At 36.3% G+C, this 21,974-nt stretch overlaps 1 protein-coding gene across 1 annotated transcript in view; it reads right to left on the bottom strand.

Annotated features, from left to right (window-relative positions):
* Nucleotides 1-21,371, bottom strand: part of Pisd (phosphatidylserine decarboxylase) — a 57,327-nt gene extending 35,956 nt beyond the window's left edge. The window contains exons 1-2 of the mRNA XM_089098530.1: nt 21,240-21,371; nt 8,477-8,641 (exon numbers count right to left, since the gene is read on the bottom strand). Of these exons, the coding sequence (XP_088954656.1) occupies nt 8,477-8,636 (160 nt within the window). The 5' untranslated portion in view covers nt 8,637-8,641; nt 21,240-21,371. The remainder of the gene's footprint in view (nt 1-8,476; nt 8,642-21,239) is intronic.
* Nucleotides 21,372-21,974: the final 603 nt, after the last annotated feature.

The following is a 21,974-nucleotide window of genomic DNA, read 5'->3' as shown; positions in this document are numbered from 1 at the left end:
TTGTCTCTATGTCGGTCTTTGTCTGATTCTATGTCTAACTTCGTGCGTTTGTAAGTATTTTTGCTTCCCTCTCTCTCTGCCTGTATGTCTGAGCAGGTGTTTGCTTGTCTCTAAGTCTGTCTTTGTTTGTTTGTAGGCACTTTTCATCTTTCACTCTGTGCCTGTGTGGCTAAGCGGATGTTTTCTTGTCTGTGGGGATTTCAGGGAATAAAAATCCATTTCATCTCTCCCATAGTTGTGTCTGAGCGGATGTTTGCTTGTCTCTATGTCTGTTTTTGTATGTGTGTATGTAATTTTTCCTCTTTCACTCTGTGCCTGTGTGTCTGAGAGGATGCTTGCTTGTCTGTGGGGATTTTGGAGAAAAATCATCTGATCTCTCTCACACTTTGGTAAAAGCTCTGTTGACCTATCTCAGTTTCTAATAAATCCTCTATGAGCATGCTAGTAGTACTTATGCCTCTGAAAAATTCCCTTTCTTACATCTCCAGCTAAACAATCAAAATGTTTGACTTGCTATCGTACCCTAAAAATAATGGAAACACAAGAAAGTAATGCATAAAATATTTTTATTGAAATAACGATATGTAGAATAATAACACAAAAATATGTTACATACATTATTAATATCATTGAACAACTTTGAACATTTTGAATCAGTTCCATAAAATAACTCATCATGCTCTCTCTTGATAGTATATCTAGTGCCTTCTCTTAGTTCTTAACCCAGTAGAATAATCATTAATCCATTTTGGAGAATGCGATCCAAGGCTCGCTATCGTTCAAAAAAAGGGAGTGGGTGGCTCACACCAGCCACAGCTGGTTTGAGGGTGGATTCTAGGGTAATCGGGGTCGCTGATAACGAATATCGGGGTGAACAAGTTCGCACGCGTGTAGAATATGGTCATTTCAGCCTATAAAGTCAAATTTGGCCTATAACGAAGCCATACCACTCTCGATTTTTTTAAATGATAAAATAAACTGAAAACTTTAGAAACTTGACATACTCTGAATTCTAATAATGAGTACTTTCACCATATTCTGTGGTTAAATTCGAAAAATGTGGTTCAATACCGCTCTCTAGGGCTACAATGAAAGAAAGGTTGAGATGGCTAGGGCACGTTGTGCGGATGAAGGATGACAGATTGCCGAAGATTGTTGTTTTCGACCAACAGTCTAGGGCTAAACAGAAAGCAGGTCGTCCTCGTCTGGGGTGAGAGGAAATCATAAAGAAAGATTTAAAGAAAATGGAAACCTCGTGGGCGGGTGTAAAGAGGGAGGCTTTAAAAAGATTGGTATTGAGGAGGAGCGTGCGCGTCTGTGTTGACCTTAGGTAGCTTGTTGATGCGGTGAGTTGTTAGTACTAGCAGTAGCAGTACTTTCATCTGGTATTTTTAGCTTTTCCCCACAACCTTTATTTTTTCAGTTAACCCCTATTTTGAAAACAAGGTTTTTTAACATACTTTTTCTTAGTTTATTTTGTTTTTCTGAAAATTTTGCCCGCATAAGTATATTTTTTTATACTTTATTTGAATTCTGCTCGTCATTACGAGTCAAACCATGTGCCTCTTCTACAAAAAAACTTAATTCTTGAGTAACTATTTATTTTTTCTAAATAACGTCATAGCTTTCAGAAATTAGCCTTTAATGACCAGGTTTTTTTTTTTAATTTTAGCTGTTAAAAAAAAACGAATCAATCTGCACATCATTCGAATCCTGAGATTGTCCTTAACTCGTTGTTATTAAAAAAAAGTCGAGACTTTAATCTGCAAGAATATATAAACGTTTGAACAAAAAAATTTCCCCCTCAAAAAAGAAGATTTTCTGAATAGTAGGATTTTACTCGAAATATTTCAACACAACCTATAATTTCTATCTCACCAAACGATAGATCGCTCTTTTCTGAATCAAACATTGTATTTACATTCTATACAACTAATATTTTTAACCAGGAAAAAAACAACAGATGCCTCTTACTGCGATCGCATGCACGAATTTGGTTTCCACAGCAATAAAAAAAAGCTGAGCAACTTAAATATCGGGTTTTAGTTGCATAAAGTACTTAGCCATAAAACGCTAATTTCTCCTTTATAGGCTAAAATCGTCAAGTTCTAGGGAAGCATGTTGGGGAATATTGGGGAGCATGTAAACCCCAATATTCGTTTTAAGCACCTTAGATTACCCCGGAATCCGTTCTCAAACCAACTGCGGCTGATGTGAGCCACCCCCTTCCTTTTTATTAATGATAGCGAGCCTTGGATCACGGACTATCGCATAAAGTACTGAAAACTACGATATAAAAGGAAAGAATTTAGGATATTTATCTGATCTAGCTAAAGGCAATGATTCCGGCAACAACGATTTTGGAGGGGTGTCAGTTGGCTTGCGTTAGGTAAACCATGTTGGTACAACTAGTTCTGAAGCATGTAAACAGGTAGGAGATGCGTTGGACAGCATCGCTCCGCTTTTCTCGAAGTACAGCGAGTCCAGATCTACCATAAGGAATCATAGCCTCTAAATCAACTATTTACATCTTATCCGTACCGGAAACGACTATTTTTATGCTAAAAGAGCTGCAGACGGGGATCACACTTAAACGCCATAAAAGAGATGATTCCGATTTTCTTCGCATCTGGAAACCAAAAATACGCCGCAGCTGCGCTTAACTACCTAGAAGAAATGCTACGCCTGCCTGAAAAAGCGCACGAAGTTCACGCAGAGTTTGTAAGTGGCAATTTTGTTGTTAGGAAAACAACCAAGCCGTTTGGCAGCATTGCATGCGATGTGGCTTTAGAGTTAAACGTGAATCTCGACATCAAATGTCATTGAGGAGTTTCTGGTATTGTTGGTGCGACAACGAATGAAAATGAAGCAGTCACCAGGACGCTGAAAGCAAACCTGAATATGGATGACGAGGCAATGAGTCATCATGAAGATACTACTGCGTTTACGAATCTGACAATAAAAGGCAGAAATTGGGTGACAAAAAAAGATTTTGAGGAAACTGAGCTGCTTAAACGAGCTCTGCGTGTTGCAAATTCAACACAAACTTCGTCCCTCTGTGAGCTACTGAAGTACGATCTGCAGCCATATCCAGCCTCACTTGCAGTATTATGTTCAAGTCGTAGGGAGCCTCAGCTACGTACAGGTACAAAGTAAACAGTCTTGAACTACACTCTGTAACAGTCTGGCTTGCAGTCATGGCCAAAAATGATTCCACATACGCTTTATGAAGACTCTCCTCGATCTGATTTTATAATTCATGTCATGAGTGTCATAAGGTTTTATCGACCAGGAAAAAAATGAAGCGCTAGCAGATTTTACAATAAGAGTTTACAATGGGATTCTTAGGAATATACCCGAAGCTTGTCAGTCTATCCATTTGGTTGGTGACAAGTATGACGGTCTTAGTGACGATAGAACCCATGATGACTACACGTTCAACCTCAAAGAAGCATCTGGCTGTTCGAAAAAGACGAGGAGATCCTAGAGGAAATATTTCCGGCCTGTTCACTTCCTCCAGCAAAGTCGCAACACTCTAGGACGGGATTCTCAGTAGTCGCTCAGCCAAAGGTCGACTCTTGAAAGTTCTTTTCGAGGCCTAGGAGTACAAAATTTCGACCCGTCTGATGGTTCATCTCGCTGGAGGTTTCGAGAGTCGACATAGAGCCATTACCGTTTCGCCCCCTGGTAGCTCCGTAGATGACGATTTCTCGCCTGGCCATGAGGAAGCAGACACTCGGGTGTTATACCACACGACAGTAGCCGCAAGACGAAAGAGCACGCTTGTGATAACACAAGCCAACGATATTGATATCGTCTTACTAGCAGCATACTACTTCCAGCATCTTGCTAGTCTCGGCCTCAAGCAGCTCTGGGTTGATTTTCCGTCCTACTGCATACCTATTCATACGGCAGCACAAAAACTAGGAGTAACATTTTGCAACGCTTTGCCGCTTATCCCCAGCTTGAGTGGATGTGACACCACAAGCTTTCTGTATAGAATTGTAAAGGTCCGCTTTTTTCGAGCTGCGAAGTCTTCGGAAACTTTGTTGGGAGCTTTAGGTGATTAAGTTCGACCCCTTGCAGAGAAGCCATCATCTGTGCAAAGTGATGGTTTAGTCAACGTCTGTAAGCAGCTTGTGGCTACAGTGAATAACAGAAGTGTGACCAACTTCAAAAGTTTTGAATAACCTTCGAGCATATTTGTACCCAAGATTGGAGGATTTGTGGCGTTTACCACCAACTGATATCTCGTTTCTGTTTATTTGAAAAGATGCATGTTCCAGTCACTGATTTGGATTCAAAGCCACAGAGCCCCGTATTGATTTACCTCAGGCTACCGATATGGGCTGGGGAAATGAAGATCATGAACTGAAGCCAGACCTAGTTTATGCAATGCCACATGGGCTAGCATCACTTTCTTTTTGTAACTCTGCTAAGACAAGGTGTAGCTCGCACTTCGTACGCTCCAAAATAGTTTTTAGTGACAGCGCACGCAAGTGCAGAGCTAACCCACCGAAATGCCTACTTTACAATGTGAATCACAACGAGTCCGAAGAAGAAGATGAAGAAGAAAAAGAGATTTGAGCCACCGTTTCACGTTCAGTTTTAAATATTTGATTTTTTGTTTGTTTTGACATTAAACTGCTATTGCAGTCATCTAAACCTTACTTTCAGCTGATCATTAGTTACCGTCTACTACATCAGTGGCCGTTCACCCGATCTAACCGATTGGATCATTAACCCCTGCTATGCTGGGAATTAAAAAAACTGTACCTTAAATCAGCCTTAGTCACCTCTGCACCACACGTTCACACGGCTTCGACACCAAGGCTCGCTATCGTTCAAAAAAAGGAAAGGGTTGGCTCACATCAGCCACACTTGGTTTGAGTACGGATTCCGGGGTAATCTAAGGTGCCCAAAACGAATATCGGGGATGCAAATGCTCGCACTAATGTAGAACTTGACGATTTTAGCCTATAAAGCAGAAATCAGCCTTTTATGGCTAAGTATCATATGTAACTAAAACCCGATATGTAAGATGCTCGGCTTTTTTTTATTGCTGTGGAAACCAAATTCCCGCATGCGATCGCAGAACGAGGTATCTGTTGCTTTTTTCCTGGTTAAAATTATTAACTGTATAGAATGTAAATATATGGTTTGATTCAGAAACGAGCGATCTATCGTTTGATGAAATAAAAATTATAGGTTGTGTTGAAAATATTTCGAGTAAAACACCACTATTTGGAAAATTTTCTTTTTTTTGGGGGGGGGGGAATTTTCTTGTTCAAACGCTTATATATTCTTGCACATTCAAGTTTCGACTTTCTTTTTATTAACAACGTGTAAAGGACATTCTGGCGGTTTGAATGATGTGCAGTTTGATTCGTTTTCACCTTTTTTTAACAGCTAAAAAAAGCTTTAAAAAAACTGGGTCATTGTAGGCTAATTTCTGAAAGCTATGACGTTATTTAGAAAAAATAAATAGTTGCTCAAGAATTAAGATTTTTTGGAAAAGAGGCACTTGATATGACTCGTAGTGACAAGTAGAATTCAAACAAAGCATAAAAAATACACTTATAAAGGCAAAAATTTCAGAAAAAGCGGAAAAAAACTAAGAAAAAGTACATTAAAAACCTTGTTTTCAAAATTAAATTAAGGTTAACTAAAAACATAAAGGTTGTGTAGTAAAACTGAAAATACCAGGTGAAAAGACTCACTCTTAGGATTCAGGATATGTCAATTTTATAGTTTTCAGTTTATTTTACCGTGTAAAAAAATCAAGAGCGGTATAACGTCGTTCTAGGCCAAATTTGACTTTATAGGCTAAACTTATGCAACCCGAACTTATGCAACCCGATATTCGTTATCAGCGCTCCCGATTACCCTGGAATTCACTCTTAGACCAACTGCGGCGAATGTGAGCCACCCCTTGAAAGATAACGGTCCCTTGATCACTGACTATTGAGTCATTCACAATTTTTACTGTAGTGTCGCCTACAGCCTCAATATGCGTTTCGTCTTTGGTATTAGTTGCTTCATTTACTATATGTGTTGGTATATGATCAATGGTAGTAATAATGTCCACATGCGCTTTGTGTTCCATCATTTCATCTTTACATTCATTGGTGATATTGTTTGCCAATGCCCTTTTTATTTTACCAGCGATTTTTATTGTCTATTATCACATTATTTTCACACAGCTAACAGTTCTGGCACGTACACAAGATATATTTTATGATATGAGTGCAGCAGTGGGCCTTTCTGTTTCCCTTTGCTTTCATTTGAATACTAATACCAGAACGACGACAATAGGATCTATCAACAGGTAACGTGTTACCAGGACCATTAGCAAGAAGATGCCCGTTTTCAACAACTATTACTTTTATGTTGGCATTCTCTTTGAGCAATATCATCTCTGGATATCTCAATCTCGCATATCCACCATCAACAATGTTGGATGATCTCGGTAGTCCAAGGAAATTTAATCTCTCACTGTCATGACAACGCACGCATACATTTCCAATGAGATTCCCAATAGTATTTTTTTTCAAAATTCAAATATTTGTCTTGGTCAGCATTCAACACAACGATGACTTTATCATATGCACACATTTTCTTTGAATATTTCATCTCCATTTTTTTAATTAAATATGATGCAAGTGTTTATCCTTCAAATGTACAAAAAATACTGATTGAAAATATACAATAAACTATGTAGTGTCGATGAGCAGCCATAGAATACCACTGGTATAGATGCATAAAAAAATTATAATAAAAGCTGAATAATTTCCCTCCAAAAAAAAGTAAAAAAATGAGGGGATCGTATCTTAAATGTCATCCATGCTGTCCATAACATAACTACCGCAACGAAAAGTAGGATGGCCAATTTAGTGCCGTGAATGTGCGACTTGTGACATGAGTTCACGGTGCACAAAGAACTCACTGACTTTGATGAGGTTCGGTGCGATTGAAATGGGTCTTTGATCCCAAATATTTATCACAACTATTGGAATGCTTCACCTTTAGAATAACACGCACATAACCTTGTTTCCAAGGCAGGAGGAATGACTGACCACTGAAGCACTAATTAAAAATTGAAATTAGGGTTTTTGCGAGAAATGTTGTATATTCTAGTGGAAGTTTTACTGGTAATTCGCCTGGATATGAAGCACAGTTTTTTCTCAGTTTACATATCTCCCAGAAAACATTAGACTGTAATGTGTTCAATTTCATCACATTCGCAGTTTTAATCAGAGTATTTAGCTCAACTTCACTCCAATGTTGGATACGTGGTATAAATTTTGTTAAAGAAATGAAATAACTTCTTGTGCTGATATAAACAACCATCTGTTTTCAGCATTAGTAGTTCATTACTAACAGATTTTCCAGTCATGTTTTGACAGCTGAATGCCACTTACGCAGATCACTATCAAGCACGGGGGGGGGCAATTTCCGCATCAATAAATGCACTTCTTTTTAGTTTGTCTACCGATACTTACAATTGGGTTTCGTAGCTTTTTGCAGCTGAAGTACACCCTGAACTATGTAGCTAACATCTAAGTCTAGTAAATCGCTTCGGGTTTTTCATGATTATCAAGGCTTATCAGGTTTAAAAACTGGCGCTGCCTTAGTCGAGAAAATCCATGAAACTTTTCGGGCAGCAGGTATTTGAGCGTTTCAACCTTATAGCTCAAGACAGCAAGGACACATATTTCATTGAATGAGTAATTACAAATCCACCCTCAAAAGGCACATAGGCCTATACAGTCCCTATTCAGTTGACGAACTGTCACTGTACTTCTTTTTGGTTTTGGTATGTTGTTCTTCGCTTGCAACAGGATAACAAAGTAATTAACAGTCTGCAATGGAGCCATTGAGAGGGGACAAAGGTAAATTGCACTGACATTGGTAAATGACAGGTCTAAGGTATTGCCACTTTGAAGGGTGTGAATGTCCGCTACCTGTTTCAGATCAGGTGCATTGGATAAGCCACTGTTTGTTAGTCTGGTTAAATTCGCCTCCGACAATATCAGGAGGAGCTGCATATGAGCATCAAAATTTACCAAGGCACCATTGTAAGGAAATTACAAGCTACTATCTGTTTTTGGCATTTTATGGATAATGTACAAATACAGCAATCAGGCAAAAGAACTTTTTCGACAGTTGGGAAGGATTACATTCAACTTGGACTAATGCATGACAAGAGTCCCTGGGTTGCTTATTAATTTGGATGGGAGGTCATTACAGCAATATAGTCCAACACCACCACCTCTGCAGCTTAAGCCTATATTATGGAAGGTGTTAAAACAGCAGAAGGAACCTTTATTATACCTCAGTATATATTCACGATTGCTATTGGTATGCTGAATTCTTTAGGAAGACTTCTAGTTTGTCCATTTTGTTGAAGGACAAACTAAACTGTGCAGGACTGTTAAGCAGGCTTCATCACAAGAGTATAAACAGAGCAACTTACTTGAGTACTTCACACTAAACTGTCTGAATGAAATTTGAATAGGCTGCAAGGCATAGTAAATCCTCTGATGATTTGGCTTTATTGAATGGATTCCTGGATTGAGGCAAGAGTACTTGTAGCTTCTAATTAATAAAATGTAGGGGGCCCGTCTTTGTGCCATTTTCCCTAAAATATAAGGATAGTTATATAGACATCACTAACAGAAGGTATGGTTCATGTCACTAAATCAGAAGAGTGGCTTATTGTATATAGCCACTCTATGGCTTATAGTGGCCATTGTATATTAAAAATAATTTTTACTTATTATGGGCTCACAGGCTGTAAAAAGATGAACTGCAACAGGTTGGGATTTGAAGTAAAATATAGTTTGGCCATAAATCCTATCCTGTAAGCTTGATGCTTTTGTTCGAATCAATGAAACCATTATTACACGTTTATTTTATGTAACGGAACCTATTATCTTGGATGTTGGCAAACATTTATGACAGAAACTCAAACTACTCTGTTTTGATAAAATCAATTATTGGTTGGAATAACAAGTATTGGCCTAAATAACAACATAGTTAATTACTTTTGTACCATGCACTTTTCATAAAAATTGGCTGGGATTCATTTCGGTAGTTTTTGATAAAAGCTATGATAATGTCTGGGCTTTACTTTACAGCATTAAGGCTATACTCTCAAAACAGAAAAATTATGGTTGCAATATTAGGCGCAACCTACTATAGAGCAAACAATTGCCCTTAGTAAATGATGTTTTAAAAACGTGTTTTCAAAGAAACTATCAGTGAATTGAGACTAATTTGGAAAAAGTGACTTTTATCAAAATTTGTCTGAAGAGTAATTTGTAATTAACAAAACCAAAAAAAGCCTGAAATCGCTAAATATTGTGGCAAACTGAAATACAAGGGACACCACTGAAATTGCCATCATAACAAACTCTCAACTAGAGATTTATCGCACCCCACCTTCAATAAAAGGGAAAACTCTTTTGCATGGGCAATATGGATATGTTTTCTTTTCTTTTTTTTCATGGAGCCCCCATATAGACTGGATGGTCCCAGAGATGAATAAAGGCCAGTACAAAAGCTATGTTAATTCTCATGTACTGTTTTTAAATTGGTGTTGATAGCATCATGTTTCAGTGTCATTTCTGGAATGGATTTGAAAACTGGTTAGTCCCTCTCAAGTAAGGTACTGATAAAGAAAATTGTTGAAACAGGTACTAAATCAATTGGACTCATGGCCTAGATGAAGCACCATGTAGAACTAAGACATGATAAAGTTTTATTAAACCGAAATAGACTGTTGAGAAAAACATTCTTTGACAGCAATTCAACAAGTCATTGATAGAAACCAGGACATTTTGGATTATTTCACTGAAATTTGGGGTACACCTTGCATCAACAAGTGCCACTTTTCTGTGCCATAACTGGCACATAATCTTCTCTGTAGAAGATTGGAAGATTATTTGGACCCTCTTAAGAAAAGTATAATTAAGGGGAATAAGGTAAACTAGATATGATCACAATTGGATATATGGATGAAGCACTAGATTCAGCAAAAGGAAACAAACTGAAGACATAAAAATTAAGAATGGATCTTAATTTTCTCAGAAGTGCAAATTAAGGTAATTAGTTAAGGTAATAGACCCAGTGACCCAGACCTAGACCTAGACTTGAACTTAAGACTTAGATCTAATCAATCTAATCTTAGAACAATAGGATACAATATCTTAGCTCAGATGGTATAGCACTCCATTAGCATGTAAATGATGAGGTTGCAGGGCTTGATGTGAAGAAGAATCTGGAATCAAAATCTTGAACATTGATGCATATTAATAGGGGACAAAGAAAGTCATGCTTTAATCAGTTGCATCAAAGTATAACAGATTTGTTTCTCAGTAAAGGGACTTTAACAATAGTTTAATATGTTTTTTTTTAATCACAAACTATAGTGTAAATAAGGGAATATAGAATGTTTTTATCTAAGAGAGATAGATTTGCACCTAATGGCTAAAGACAGCTGTGTCAATAGCGGGCGAATGTGCCCCCATTTATTTTTTCACCCCCCACCTCGATTTTGAAGAGTACTATTTTTAGGTATTATTGTTGAAAAACTCCAAAAGAAGAGCAAAATTGCTGCCTTCCCTAAATGTTGATTTTCCTCCTTCCCCTAGATATTCATGAAAACAGATACAATTGCTAAAGCATTAACTGAATCAATTTGGAATTTGTTGTTTCTTTTAGCATATTTGTGAAATTAATTTAAAAAAACCTTTTCATAAAATACTTTTTTAAAGAAAAGTAAAGAGCTACATTAAACCGAAAATGAGACAAAATAAAGTCAAATAATTTTCCAAGCATAAAACTGCCACAAATCATCAATAAATAAATGAAACCCAAAACAAACAAAAATTACAATAAATAATCAAGTCAAACTCAAAACGAGCAGAAACAAAGATCAGTAGGGCTGACGTCACCCATGCCTTCTGAGGACCAAAATATAATTTTTACTTTACCAAAAACAATTCTTATTTCAAACTGAATGTCTCTATTTCTCATAATATCAAAAAATAAAAAAGAAACACCACCATGACCAAGATCACTGAAAGAAAAAATATAAATGGATCGTAAGTTGACCATTTAATATACATATACTAATATTTACTCCATAATGTCTTAATAATTTTGGATCTAATAGTCAAAAAGTGAAAATATTTAAGATGCAATTTGTTCTCTGTAAATTGAAAATTATAATATGGTCTTCAAAATGCATGACGATCAAGGATCACCAAGGTTTTCAAAATTAAAATAAATAAAAAACATTAAATTTTGGAATATTTTGAAGCATTTTCTTTTCTATCAACTTGATGAAAAAAATTGGAGAGGAAGGATACAACAGAGAAAGAACCATATGTTTTTCTTTTGCTTTTAGTTTGTTGAGCACATTTTAATTACCATTTGAAGTAACAAACAGTTCCTGGCATATTCCGATGTGGGCCTGTTTCCAATTGACCTCCGACTATAGCACAAATTCGGCCTGTTCATAAGCATGACACAAAATCACAGCACAAACTTTATTGATTTGGTCATGATTGATTAACTATTCTCAAAAACATATTCTGCAATATTCAAAACATTCATTGTCCTGTATGCAACTCATACAGTCTGACAATGTCTTCTAGCTTCTTTGCAATTTCATCCATGGCCACCATTTCCCATCTCTGTAATCCATACTTTAATGCATTCTTTACTTCCATTACTTTCCTCTTATTCACAGTATGATACACCATTTAGAAACTGCTTGTATAACCCTTCTCTCTTCAACCAAGTTCAAAGTGTTTTTACTAATATTCCTATCTGCATTCCTAACTTTCTTTCCTGGGATGTCTTCTGGTACTCTGCAAACACTTTTTTCTAATTATTCCATCCATCTTCAACAATGTCAAGTTCTGAATTCTCCAGTTTTGTATCCAACTATTCTTGTAAATTTCCTCTTGAATTCTTATCCTGGAGTCTATCAATGTAGTAACTATCAAGAAGGCAGCTACCATTCCTAAATGTTGATTTTAATTTGACTCAAGACACTACTATATGGTGGCCTTTTCAGAGTAAAGTAAAGGCCTATAGTAAAGGCCATACAGCTGCAATGTTTTATTATTATTGTGGTTTTTTTCCCCAGAGGCACTTCATATGGAAGGGGTCGTCGTAGAAACTTCAAAGGGCGCTCATTTGAATGGAAATCGAGAGTTCTAATGCCCTTTTTAAGGGTCAAAAGTGATTGGAGGGCAACTAGCCCCCCCCCCCGCCCAGCATACCCCCAAACACGTCCAATCAAAATTTTGATATAGCCATTTTGTTCAGCGTATTTGATTTCCAGATAGAAAATATGTTTTTGAGGAGGACACTCCTCCACAACCCTCAGGGCAAGGGTTTTAAGTTATGCCTGGGGCCATATAAGAACAATGTTGGCACAATTATTTTTTTCCTTTAGAGAAGGGCACTTCATATCAAAGATGCTGTTGTAGAAACTTTGAGAAGGGCTTATTCGATTTAAAACTGAAGCGGTTTGCGCCTTTTTTAATAGTCGAAAGTGTTTGGAATGCGACAAGCACTCCTTCCCCACCCACCGATTACTAAAATACACTCAATAAATATTTGGAGATACCCAATTTGTTAAGCGTTGTTGATTTACAGATAGAAATTATGTTTTTTAGTAGGACACTCCCCCACAGCCTTCAGGGCAAGGGTTGTAAGTGATGCCCTGGGGGCATACAAGGTTTTAATAGAAGGCATTGTTGTAGAAACTTCAAAAAAGGCTCATTCGATTGGAAATTCAAAGAGCTAGTGGAAATTCAAAGTTTTTATTAGTCAAAAGTGATTGGAGCGCAACTAACCCCCCTCTCACGCCCACCTTTTCCCCAAACACATCCAATCAAAATTTTGATATAGCCATTTTATTCAATGTAGTTTTAAGTTCTGGAAATTAGGTCTTTGAGGATGAAAACCCCCCACAGCCCTCAGGGCAAATATGCCCTGGGGGCATATAAGGTTTTGTATAGACAGCGTTGTTGTAAAAACTTCAGAAAGAGCTCATTCAATTGGAAATTTAAATGGCTAGTTCCTTTTTTAATAGTCGAAAGTGATTCTAAGGCAACTGACACCCTTTCCACGCCCACCATTTCCCCAAACACATCCAATCAAAATTTTGATATAGCTATTTTGTCCAATGTAGTTGAAAGTTCTGGATATTATATGTTTGAGCAGGACATCCCCCCCTCCCAGTCTTCAGGGGCAAGGGTTATAAGTTATGCCCTGGGGGCATATATGTTTCTTACGGAAGGAAAGCTCATATAAACTTCAGAGAGGACTCATTTGATTTGAAATTGAAAGTTCCACTTCACTCCTTAAGCGTCGCAAGATATTGAAGGGTAGCCAGCTCCCCCCCCCCCACTAAACCTCTTTTTCCCAAATGTTAAAAATAGTTCACAGATCATATAACAAAAATTCCAGTGTCTACACAACCCTCCCAGGGCCTGGGGGCAGGCGCTGCCCTGGGGGCATCTATGGGTCTTATGGAAGGGATGCTTGTATTAACTTCAAAGAGGGCTCATTTGATTGAAAACTGAAAGTTCTAGTTCACTTTTTAAGAGTCAAAAGAGATCGGAGGGCACCTAACCCCCCCCCCCCTCCACGCCTTTTTTTCCTCAAACCCATCCGATAAGAACTTTGAGATAGCTTTTTTTCTAATAGTTCACAGCTCCCCAGGGTCAACACAGCCCCCCAGGGCAGGTTTTGCAAGTCATGCCCTGGGGGAATATATGGTTCTTATTGAAGGGATGCTTGTATAAACTTCAGAGATGGCTCATTTGATTGGAAACTGAAAGTTCTAGTTCAGTTTTTGAAAGTCAAAAGAGATTGGAGGGCAACTAGCCCCCCCCACGCCCCTTTTTCCCTAAATGCATCCAATACAAATTTTGAAATAGCCATTAAGTTAAAAATTGCTCAAAAGTCAGATAATAAAAAGTCAGGTGTTGTCACGACCCCCAGGGCACAGGGCAGGCGTTGTAAGTTATACCCTGGGGCATATATGGATTGTGTGAAGTGGGATGCTTGTATAAAATTCAGAGAGGGCTCATTTGATTGGAAATTGAAAGTTCAAGCTCACTTTTTCCCCCACCCCCCATGCCTTCTTTTTCCAAACCCATCTGATGAAAATTTTGAGATAGACATTTTGTTGAAAATAGTTCAAAGGTTGGATAAGAAAAAAATCTGGTGTCAATACAGCCTCCTGGGCCCAGGGGAAGGCGTTCTAAGTTATGCCCTAAGGGCATGTATGGTTTTTATGAAAGGGATGCTTGTAGAAACTTCACAGAGGGCTCATTTGAATGGAAATTGAAAGTTCTAGTTCACTTTTTAAAAGTCAAGAGATTTAAGGGCAAATAGCCCCACCCCACGCAAATTTTTCCCCAAACCCATCCGCTCCAAATTATACGAGCATCCCTTCCATAAGAACTATATATGCACCTGGAGCATTACTCCTAACGCCTGCCTCTGGACCCTGGTGGGTTCCATCAACCCAGGAATTTTTCTTATCTGACCTTTGAACTATTTTTAATGAAATGGCTCTTATAAAATTTTTATTGGATGGGCTTTGGTAAAAAAGGGTGTGGGGGGGGGGGGGCTTGTCACCCTTGGATCTTTTGACTCTTAAAAATTAAACTGGAACTTTCAATTCCCAATCAAATGAGCCCTCTGTGAAGTTTATACAAGCATCCCTTTCATAAGAACCATATCCGCCCCCAGGACAACACTTACAGCACCTATCCCCTGGGCCCTAGGATCGATGCAAGACACAAGGGTACATACTAGTGCTGTTGTCAACAAAATTACAATTAAAAAACAAAAACTAGAGTTAACAAACAAAAATTAATTTAAAAAAAATTCTGAAAAATAGGTTTTTCAAAGAAAAGTAAAGGCCATTTTAAACTTAAGCTCAGCAAATACAAATACCTTTTAAAATTCAAACTCAAAACAACCAGAAATTACTATTAAAGAATAAATGAAACCCAAAACAAACAGATATTAAATAAACAATCATAGCAAAAACATACAACAAGTAATAACATAAATGAATAAATAGATCTTAAAGCAAGTAATGCTTAGATTTAATATGGAAATCAAGCTTAAAACAAAAAAAATATTCTCCTATTGAAGTATAAATTAAACTTAAAACAAACAGAAATTAAATAAACAATCAATGCAAACAAACAAACAATAGATACTAATGTAAATTAACAAATAAATCTTAAAACGAGTTAAACTTAAATTGAATATGCAATCAAGCTTGAAACAAACAAAAAATCTACAAACAAGAGTTTGGGTATGACCTCCTTCTCTCACTGTAAAAGTCTAAAACCTACTGCATCATTGACGCTTTACTGAAAAACTCTATGCATCTTGAACAGTCTTGGAAAGTACAAAGAACATCAAATTGAATATTTCATGTATAATGATATTAATTGTTGAAAGTTCCATCAGTTCAAGATTTTATTTCACTGTAATTGTATTTTTATTTTTAATGCTGTAAGAACTGGAAAAAAAATATTTGTAATATAATTCGTTTTCAGTTAAGAGCCAATGATGCAGTAGGCTTTTGGTTTTTATTTACAGTTAGGAAAGGAGGCACTATCCCAACATTTGTTTGTAGTGAAACTATATTTGTCTTTAACAACTTTAAAAAGAGCTAATAAATTAAACTGAATATTTGATGTATAATGATATTAATTGCTGAAAGCTCATCAGTTCAAAATGTTACTATAATTTTAGTGTTTATTTTCAATATTAAATACAAAAGAAAATATTTGTCATAAAAATGGTTTTCAGCAAAGCACCAATGACACAGTAGGTTTTAGACTTTTACCGTGAGAAAAGGAGGTCATATGCAAACTCTTGTTTGTAGAGATTTTTATTTGCTTCAAGCTTGATTTGCATATTCAATTTAAGTTTTACTCGATTTAAGATCGATTTATTAATTTACATTAATATCTATTGTTTGTTTGTTTGCATTGATTGTTTATTTAATTTCTGTTTGTTTTAAGTTTAATTTATACTTCAATTAGGAGAATATTTTTTTTCGTTTTAAGCTTGATTTCCATATTAAATCTAAGCATTACTTGCTTTAAAATCTATTTATTCATTTATGTTATTACTTGTTGTATGATTTTGCTATGATTGTTTATTTAATATCTGTTCGTTTTGGGTTTCATTTATTCTTTAATAGTAATTTCTGGTCGTTTTGAGTTTGAATTTTAAAAGTTGTTTTTATCTGCTGAGCTTAAGTTTAAAATGGCTTTTAATTTTCTTTGAAAAACTTATTTTTTGGAATTTTTTTAAATTAATTTTTGTTTGTTAACTGTAGTTTTTGTTTTTAATTGTAATTTTGTTGACAACACCACTATTATGTACCCTGGTGTCTTGCATTGATCCTTCTACCTTTGATTCCTAGAAATATAATCAATAAGGCTAGCATCCATCATGTGTGTAGCATCCACCATAGTAATTTATGCGCCATTTTATGATCCAATACCAAATTGATTATAACTAGATTATCATGCCTAAATAGACTATAGCATCCTATTACATTGCTATTGTAATTCCCTGCATCAAATTTACCTAAGCTAGCAGACTACCAAGCCCTATTTGTACTAGCTTAAGCATAGAGTCTGCTAATACAAATACCATGTTTCTACCTAGGATCCAGTTTATTTGCTCCTGTAACATGTATCTGTGAAACTGTGAACTGTGAAATGTATCTGATCCCTATTGTCACCATCAGTCAGTGCTACATAGTCATATACCATCATGACTGATACCTTGCATCTTTTGCTCACAAAGTGAGAATCCAGGTTTTATTAGTAATACCTTCCAAACCAAAGCAATATAGCTATTGACAGGTTCAGACCAGTCTTCTATACAATTCTAACCTCAGAAATACAGAAGTAGTAGAGATAACAGTATGGAAACACCTTTCTGAAGCATCACTGAGGCTGTGCATTCATTCATGAAAGTTTCATTCTCTTCATGTAACTATTTTCTGAGATAGCAAAAACCAGCTCATCTAAAACTTTATCAATGCTACCATAAACCAGTTTTAACTATAATATAATGTAGTCAAACTTTTGTCCAGAATGGGATTGCCGCTGAGGTGCAACTATTTATTCTAGCTTAGGTACTCATACCCCAGTTTACATCTTGGACATGATGTAAAATGTTTTAGATAGTTGGGATTGACTGCTATAATCTCAGAAACTATTTTTTACATTTAAACCAAATGTGAAAATAATAATTTGACTTATGTCTCCTGTTAGGTGGTGCTTGGCATAGAGATTGATGTCTGCCTCCTCCATCCACTTTTATCCATGGCAAGCATTTGTGTTTTTCTCTGTCTGATGTTTGCCATCATAATGAACTTCAACATGCTGTCATCCAATCAGTTGGCCATAGGGTGGCTATCAGCTGGCTTTGGTAGGGTTGAAGTCATAGATTGTCTTTTCACATAGGTTTGGAGGCATTTGCAGCAGGTGTCCAAACTGTGGTAAGGTGCACTTGGCTTCTTAGTTCAAGAACCAAGCCTGCTTAGCAAGATGCAACAGCTTCTCATTGCTGACCAAAGTAAAACCATCACAGATCTTTGATCCTCCTTAAGATCTTTGACTGAAATGAATCAAAAACTGAAAATCCTTGAGGGTTGCTGGTGATGCTTGCCATGTTTCAACTCCATAAGGCATTACAGTCAACTAGTGCATTGAAAATTGCAGTTTTGTTGTACAACTGATATGTGCCAGAGGTGACAGTTTAGCCTGCCTGTGGCAGAAGACACTTGGATATTCTTGCTTGCAGCTCAGAGAGAATTGAGCTATCTGACAAAATTGTGGAGTCAAGGTAGGTGAACTTTGGAGCTATATAATACTAGTGGCTTTGTGCTGTCTAGGCTAACTAAGGCATTGGCAGCAGAATAAGATGGGTCCATGACCATAATTTTGGTTTTGTTCCAGTTTATCTTCAGTCATACTTTTCCAGGCTCTTGTCATAAGATTTTCAACAGCTGCTCCATTGAGTCCACTGGAATACACATCTGAGATGACTCAATCTCTAAGCTTCAGTCCAAAGCTGAAATGTGAAGTTGTCCTGCATCATAATGTTGCCAATGACAATGTTGAAGAGTTCTGGGCCATTACATAGGAATAAAAGCTGTTTAGCCAGCCAGAAAAATAGGAGATTCCATGGAAACTTTAGCACTTGGTAGCAACAATCTGTTGGTTGCAGCTCATTCAATAGCAGGCAGGCTAGTGCAATACCAAGGTTCAGTTTGATTGAATTCAACTATATTAAAAAAAACACTACTTATAAAGTATATGCCCAAGAAGAAACAAAGTACCAAAGAAAAAATTTACTACTATGAAAATAAATATGTTGAGTTTATAGACCAGTTGGGTGTGCATAAAGGGTTTAATATACATAAGTGTATTCGTTAATACTATTATTAACATCAGAATGCCACTTTTCATCACAACAAGAATGAGCTGAAATGGATTTTTGCAACCAAGGACATTGCATCCAGCCTGTTTGCTGATTCAATTTTTAACAACATTAAATTGGCATTCAAGTAGAACAGAAAAAAGGTATGACATAAACCAATTGTTCTCTATACCCATTGGCAAGTTGGTAGGCAGTCTGAATAGCCTGGACAATTTCACTGTGGATGGCAAAGAGGTCTTAAATTTTGAGACTTTTCCTGAATTTTTTTTAATATTTTCTATGCAATGTCTATTCTTTGTTAATTTCTGAATTTTTGGCATACCTACAAAATTCCCAGTCCTTAAAATAAATTCATGCTTATGTGGTCTTTAACTCTTATTGGTACTAAAATGATAACACTTGACAACAGCAAAATCAAACAAAATATGTTCAATTTTTGATGTTTTTTGTAATGTTGACATGAAAAGAACAGAATCACAACCTTTTGTGCAATCAACATTTCATAATCATATATTTCTTATGCATTTTGTGATGTATCAATCTTCTTTCAACCCACATGTACATCAATTGAATCAGCACTGACAAAATGAAGAAACAGAAAATCAAACAGGAAATATATAGTTTGGGTTATATATTGCACATTAAGGGGAGGGGGTAAAGTATAGGGAAAACACCTTCAAAATGTATTAACAATAAATTTTCTGCATATTTTCAAAAAAAGAATTGTTTTTTTTTTTTAAACATGTTTCCTTCTTGATAGCCCTAATTTTAGGCTAATACCCTACTTTATTCCCTGGTAGATGTTCTTTCCAAATATAATATTTGGTACTCTAACATATGGGCGCCCATAAACTGAATTCCAGGGGGGGGGGGCAAACCTCATCTAATTGGCACTTTTAATGCTAGATAAAAGAAATCTCAGAGCAAAAATATAAAAATAAGGCAACATCATTCAGCCAGGGGGGGGGGGGGGCCGGGCTCCCCCCTCCCCCAGCCCCCCCATGCTCTAACATGGTGTTTGTTTATACAACACTAAAACAATGAAACTCAGGCATCACTTTAGGGGTTGGCCCCTTCTAACATGATTCAATACTATAGAGCCTCCAGATTTGAATATCTTTTGTATTCATCAATATTCTGTGTTTTTCAATAAATGAGCTTCAGCACACTCAAGTAATACAGAGCATTTTTAAACAAGGCTTTTCTCCAATTTGTAATACAAACAGGAAGTACTGTATCCAGATGTGGGGCCTAAGCTGTAATTTTTCTTCTTGTAGTACTTTATTTAACACTGAAGAGCCTCATTCTGATCAATTTTGTTAATGGGGACCTGGGTCCCAAATAACAAAATTACACAGTAACAAAACAGCAGAATAGAAAAATGCATACTTCAGTGTATACAGAAAAGTTTTACCAACAAGATTTTCATGGTTCTTCCAGTTTAACTCTGTTAAAGTCTTTATTCTTTTCATATCAGCATTATAAATAATGATGAAAAATATGATGAAAAATATTGATAAATAGCAAAATGCTCAAAACTCTAACAAAAAGGCATTGGTAATTATTTAGCCTTGTGACACCTGATAAGGAGACATGTTAAGAAAACAATTCTTACTTTAAAATATGTATGATGATCCTAGTTCTTATATTATCCAACGGGAGAACCTTTATCACCAAGTCTTTCCTCTAAAAATCCTTCTTTTTCCAGCTTAAAAGAAAATGTTTCCTAAACCCATGCTAAAAGTACCACGTTGCTTAAGTCTTTTTAAATTGCCGCTGTAAACTGCTGCCAAATAAGTTGTTTTATAGATAGCATTTAGCACATGTGTCAAAAAACGTGTTTAAAGAAAAAGTAGTGGTAAATTGAAATTATAGAAATTGTGAATTCTGTTTGAAATCATGCCATTAACCTAACCTAGCCTAACCTAATAACTTCAATTCAAAATCAACGGATTTTTATATAATTTTTTTATATTATTTCATTTCTTTTCAATGCTGTGCATATTTTGTATTTCCGGTTTTTCACCAAAAATACAACATTTTGATTTTTGCCACTGCTATTAATATTTTGTATTTACGCCACTGCTATTCGCCCTTTGCCACTGCTCTTTAAAAAAAAAAATATTAAAAAGACCGGCATGAACTCTATCTATAAAAGAACTTATTAGGTGGCAATTTAAAGCAGCAATTTAAAAAGACCTAAGCATTGAATTTTCAACATGGTGATATTTGGAAACTTTTTCTCTTTTGAGGATTTTTAGAAGAAAGACTTGATGATAAAGGTTCTCCCATTGGATAATTTAAGAACTAGGATCATTATACATATTTTAAAGTAAGTATTGTTTTCTTAACATGTCTCCTTATCAGGTGTCACAAGGCTAAACAATTACCAAGGCATTTCTAAGCCCATTAATATGATTTCTTTATGATCTAGGTTCTTTTTCTAATATCTCTACATGATTTAGACTGCAGTAGGCAACCTAAAATAGCCTACTACTACTCTTATGTCATTATAGTATTTCCTTCAGAAGAGCTGCTCTCCTATAGGCCTACTGTTATCCTTGCCACCGTTGCACCACTGCTTTCCAAGTAGAGGAAATTTGTTAATCTTAGTGTGGGATTCCTGTTTATAAATTAGCCTAGATATGGTAACAATGATACTCTCACTTCATTTTTTTAGTTTAACTTATTCCCTAGAGACACCAGAGAAGAAAACTTACTATCTTACACACTCCTTGGCAACTTGTTTCCTTGCCTTTTCAGCACCGTCAATGCTTTAAAAGATTGTAATTCTGCGTTTCTATGAAGTTAAATAATTTACCAATCGAGGTTTGACCACTACCTTGTGTTCTCTTTTTAAATTTTCTGCTCAACCCAATTTCGGCAAATTGCCCAATTACTAGCTACTTTCCCATGAAAAATTGACTAACAACATAATAGGAAGAAAACAAATATTTAATTTAAGAGCTGTGTGACAGGAATATTTTAATGAAGAACTTAAAAAAAACTTCTTCAAAAAATGTACCTGGTGATCTTTATGGTTTGTAACTTTGCTAACTACTGTTTAAAAAAAATTTTTCGGCCAAATTTTTTTTGGCGTTGCGCCATCAAAAACTGATTGGCGGTGGGCCGTCGATTGATCGGTGTTTTTTTTTACTCTTCGAATTTTTCAATTTTTTATTTTAAAAATTTCAAGAACTAAATTAGCAAAACTTCTTTTCATAATTCCTTCTTCGTTTTAAATAAAAGTTCTTGGGATTAAACCCCGACGCCATGCCGATTTATGGGTGGATTGATGGCGCCACTGATGAAAGCCCTGCCAACATGGAACAAAAAAATTTGGCACGATGGCTTACTACCGGCACCATTGGCGCGGTGGGGTGCCCCTGGTCTGTCTGTATTTAGCCTTATGTTTTTGAAGTGATTTGTTGATTTTGGTGTGCTAAGTAAACTAA

Source organism: Artemia sp. Qi Xiang Cuo, chromosome 13 (assembly GCF_049724085.1).
Source record: "Artemia sp. Qi Xiang Cuo chromosome 13, ASM4972408v1, whole genome shotgun sequence".
Lineage (NCBI taxonomy): Eukaryota > Metazoa > Arthropoda > Branchiopoda > Anostraca > Artemiidae > Artemia > Artemia sp. Qi Xiang Cuo.
This window is presented reverse-complemented; position numbering and strand designations above follow the sequence as displayed.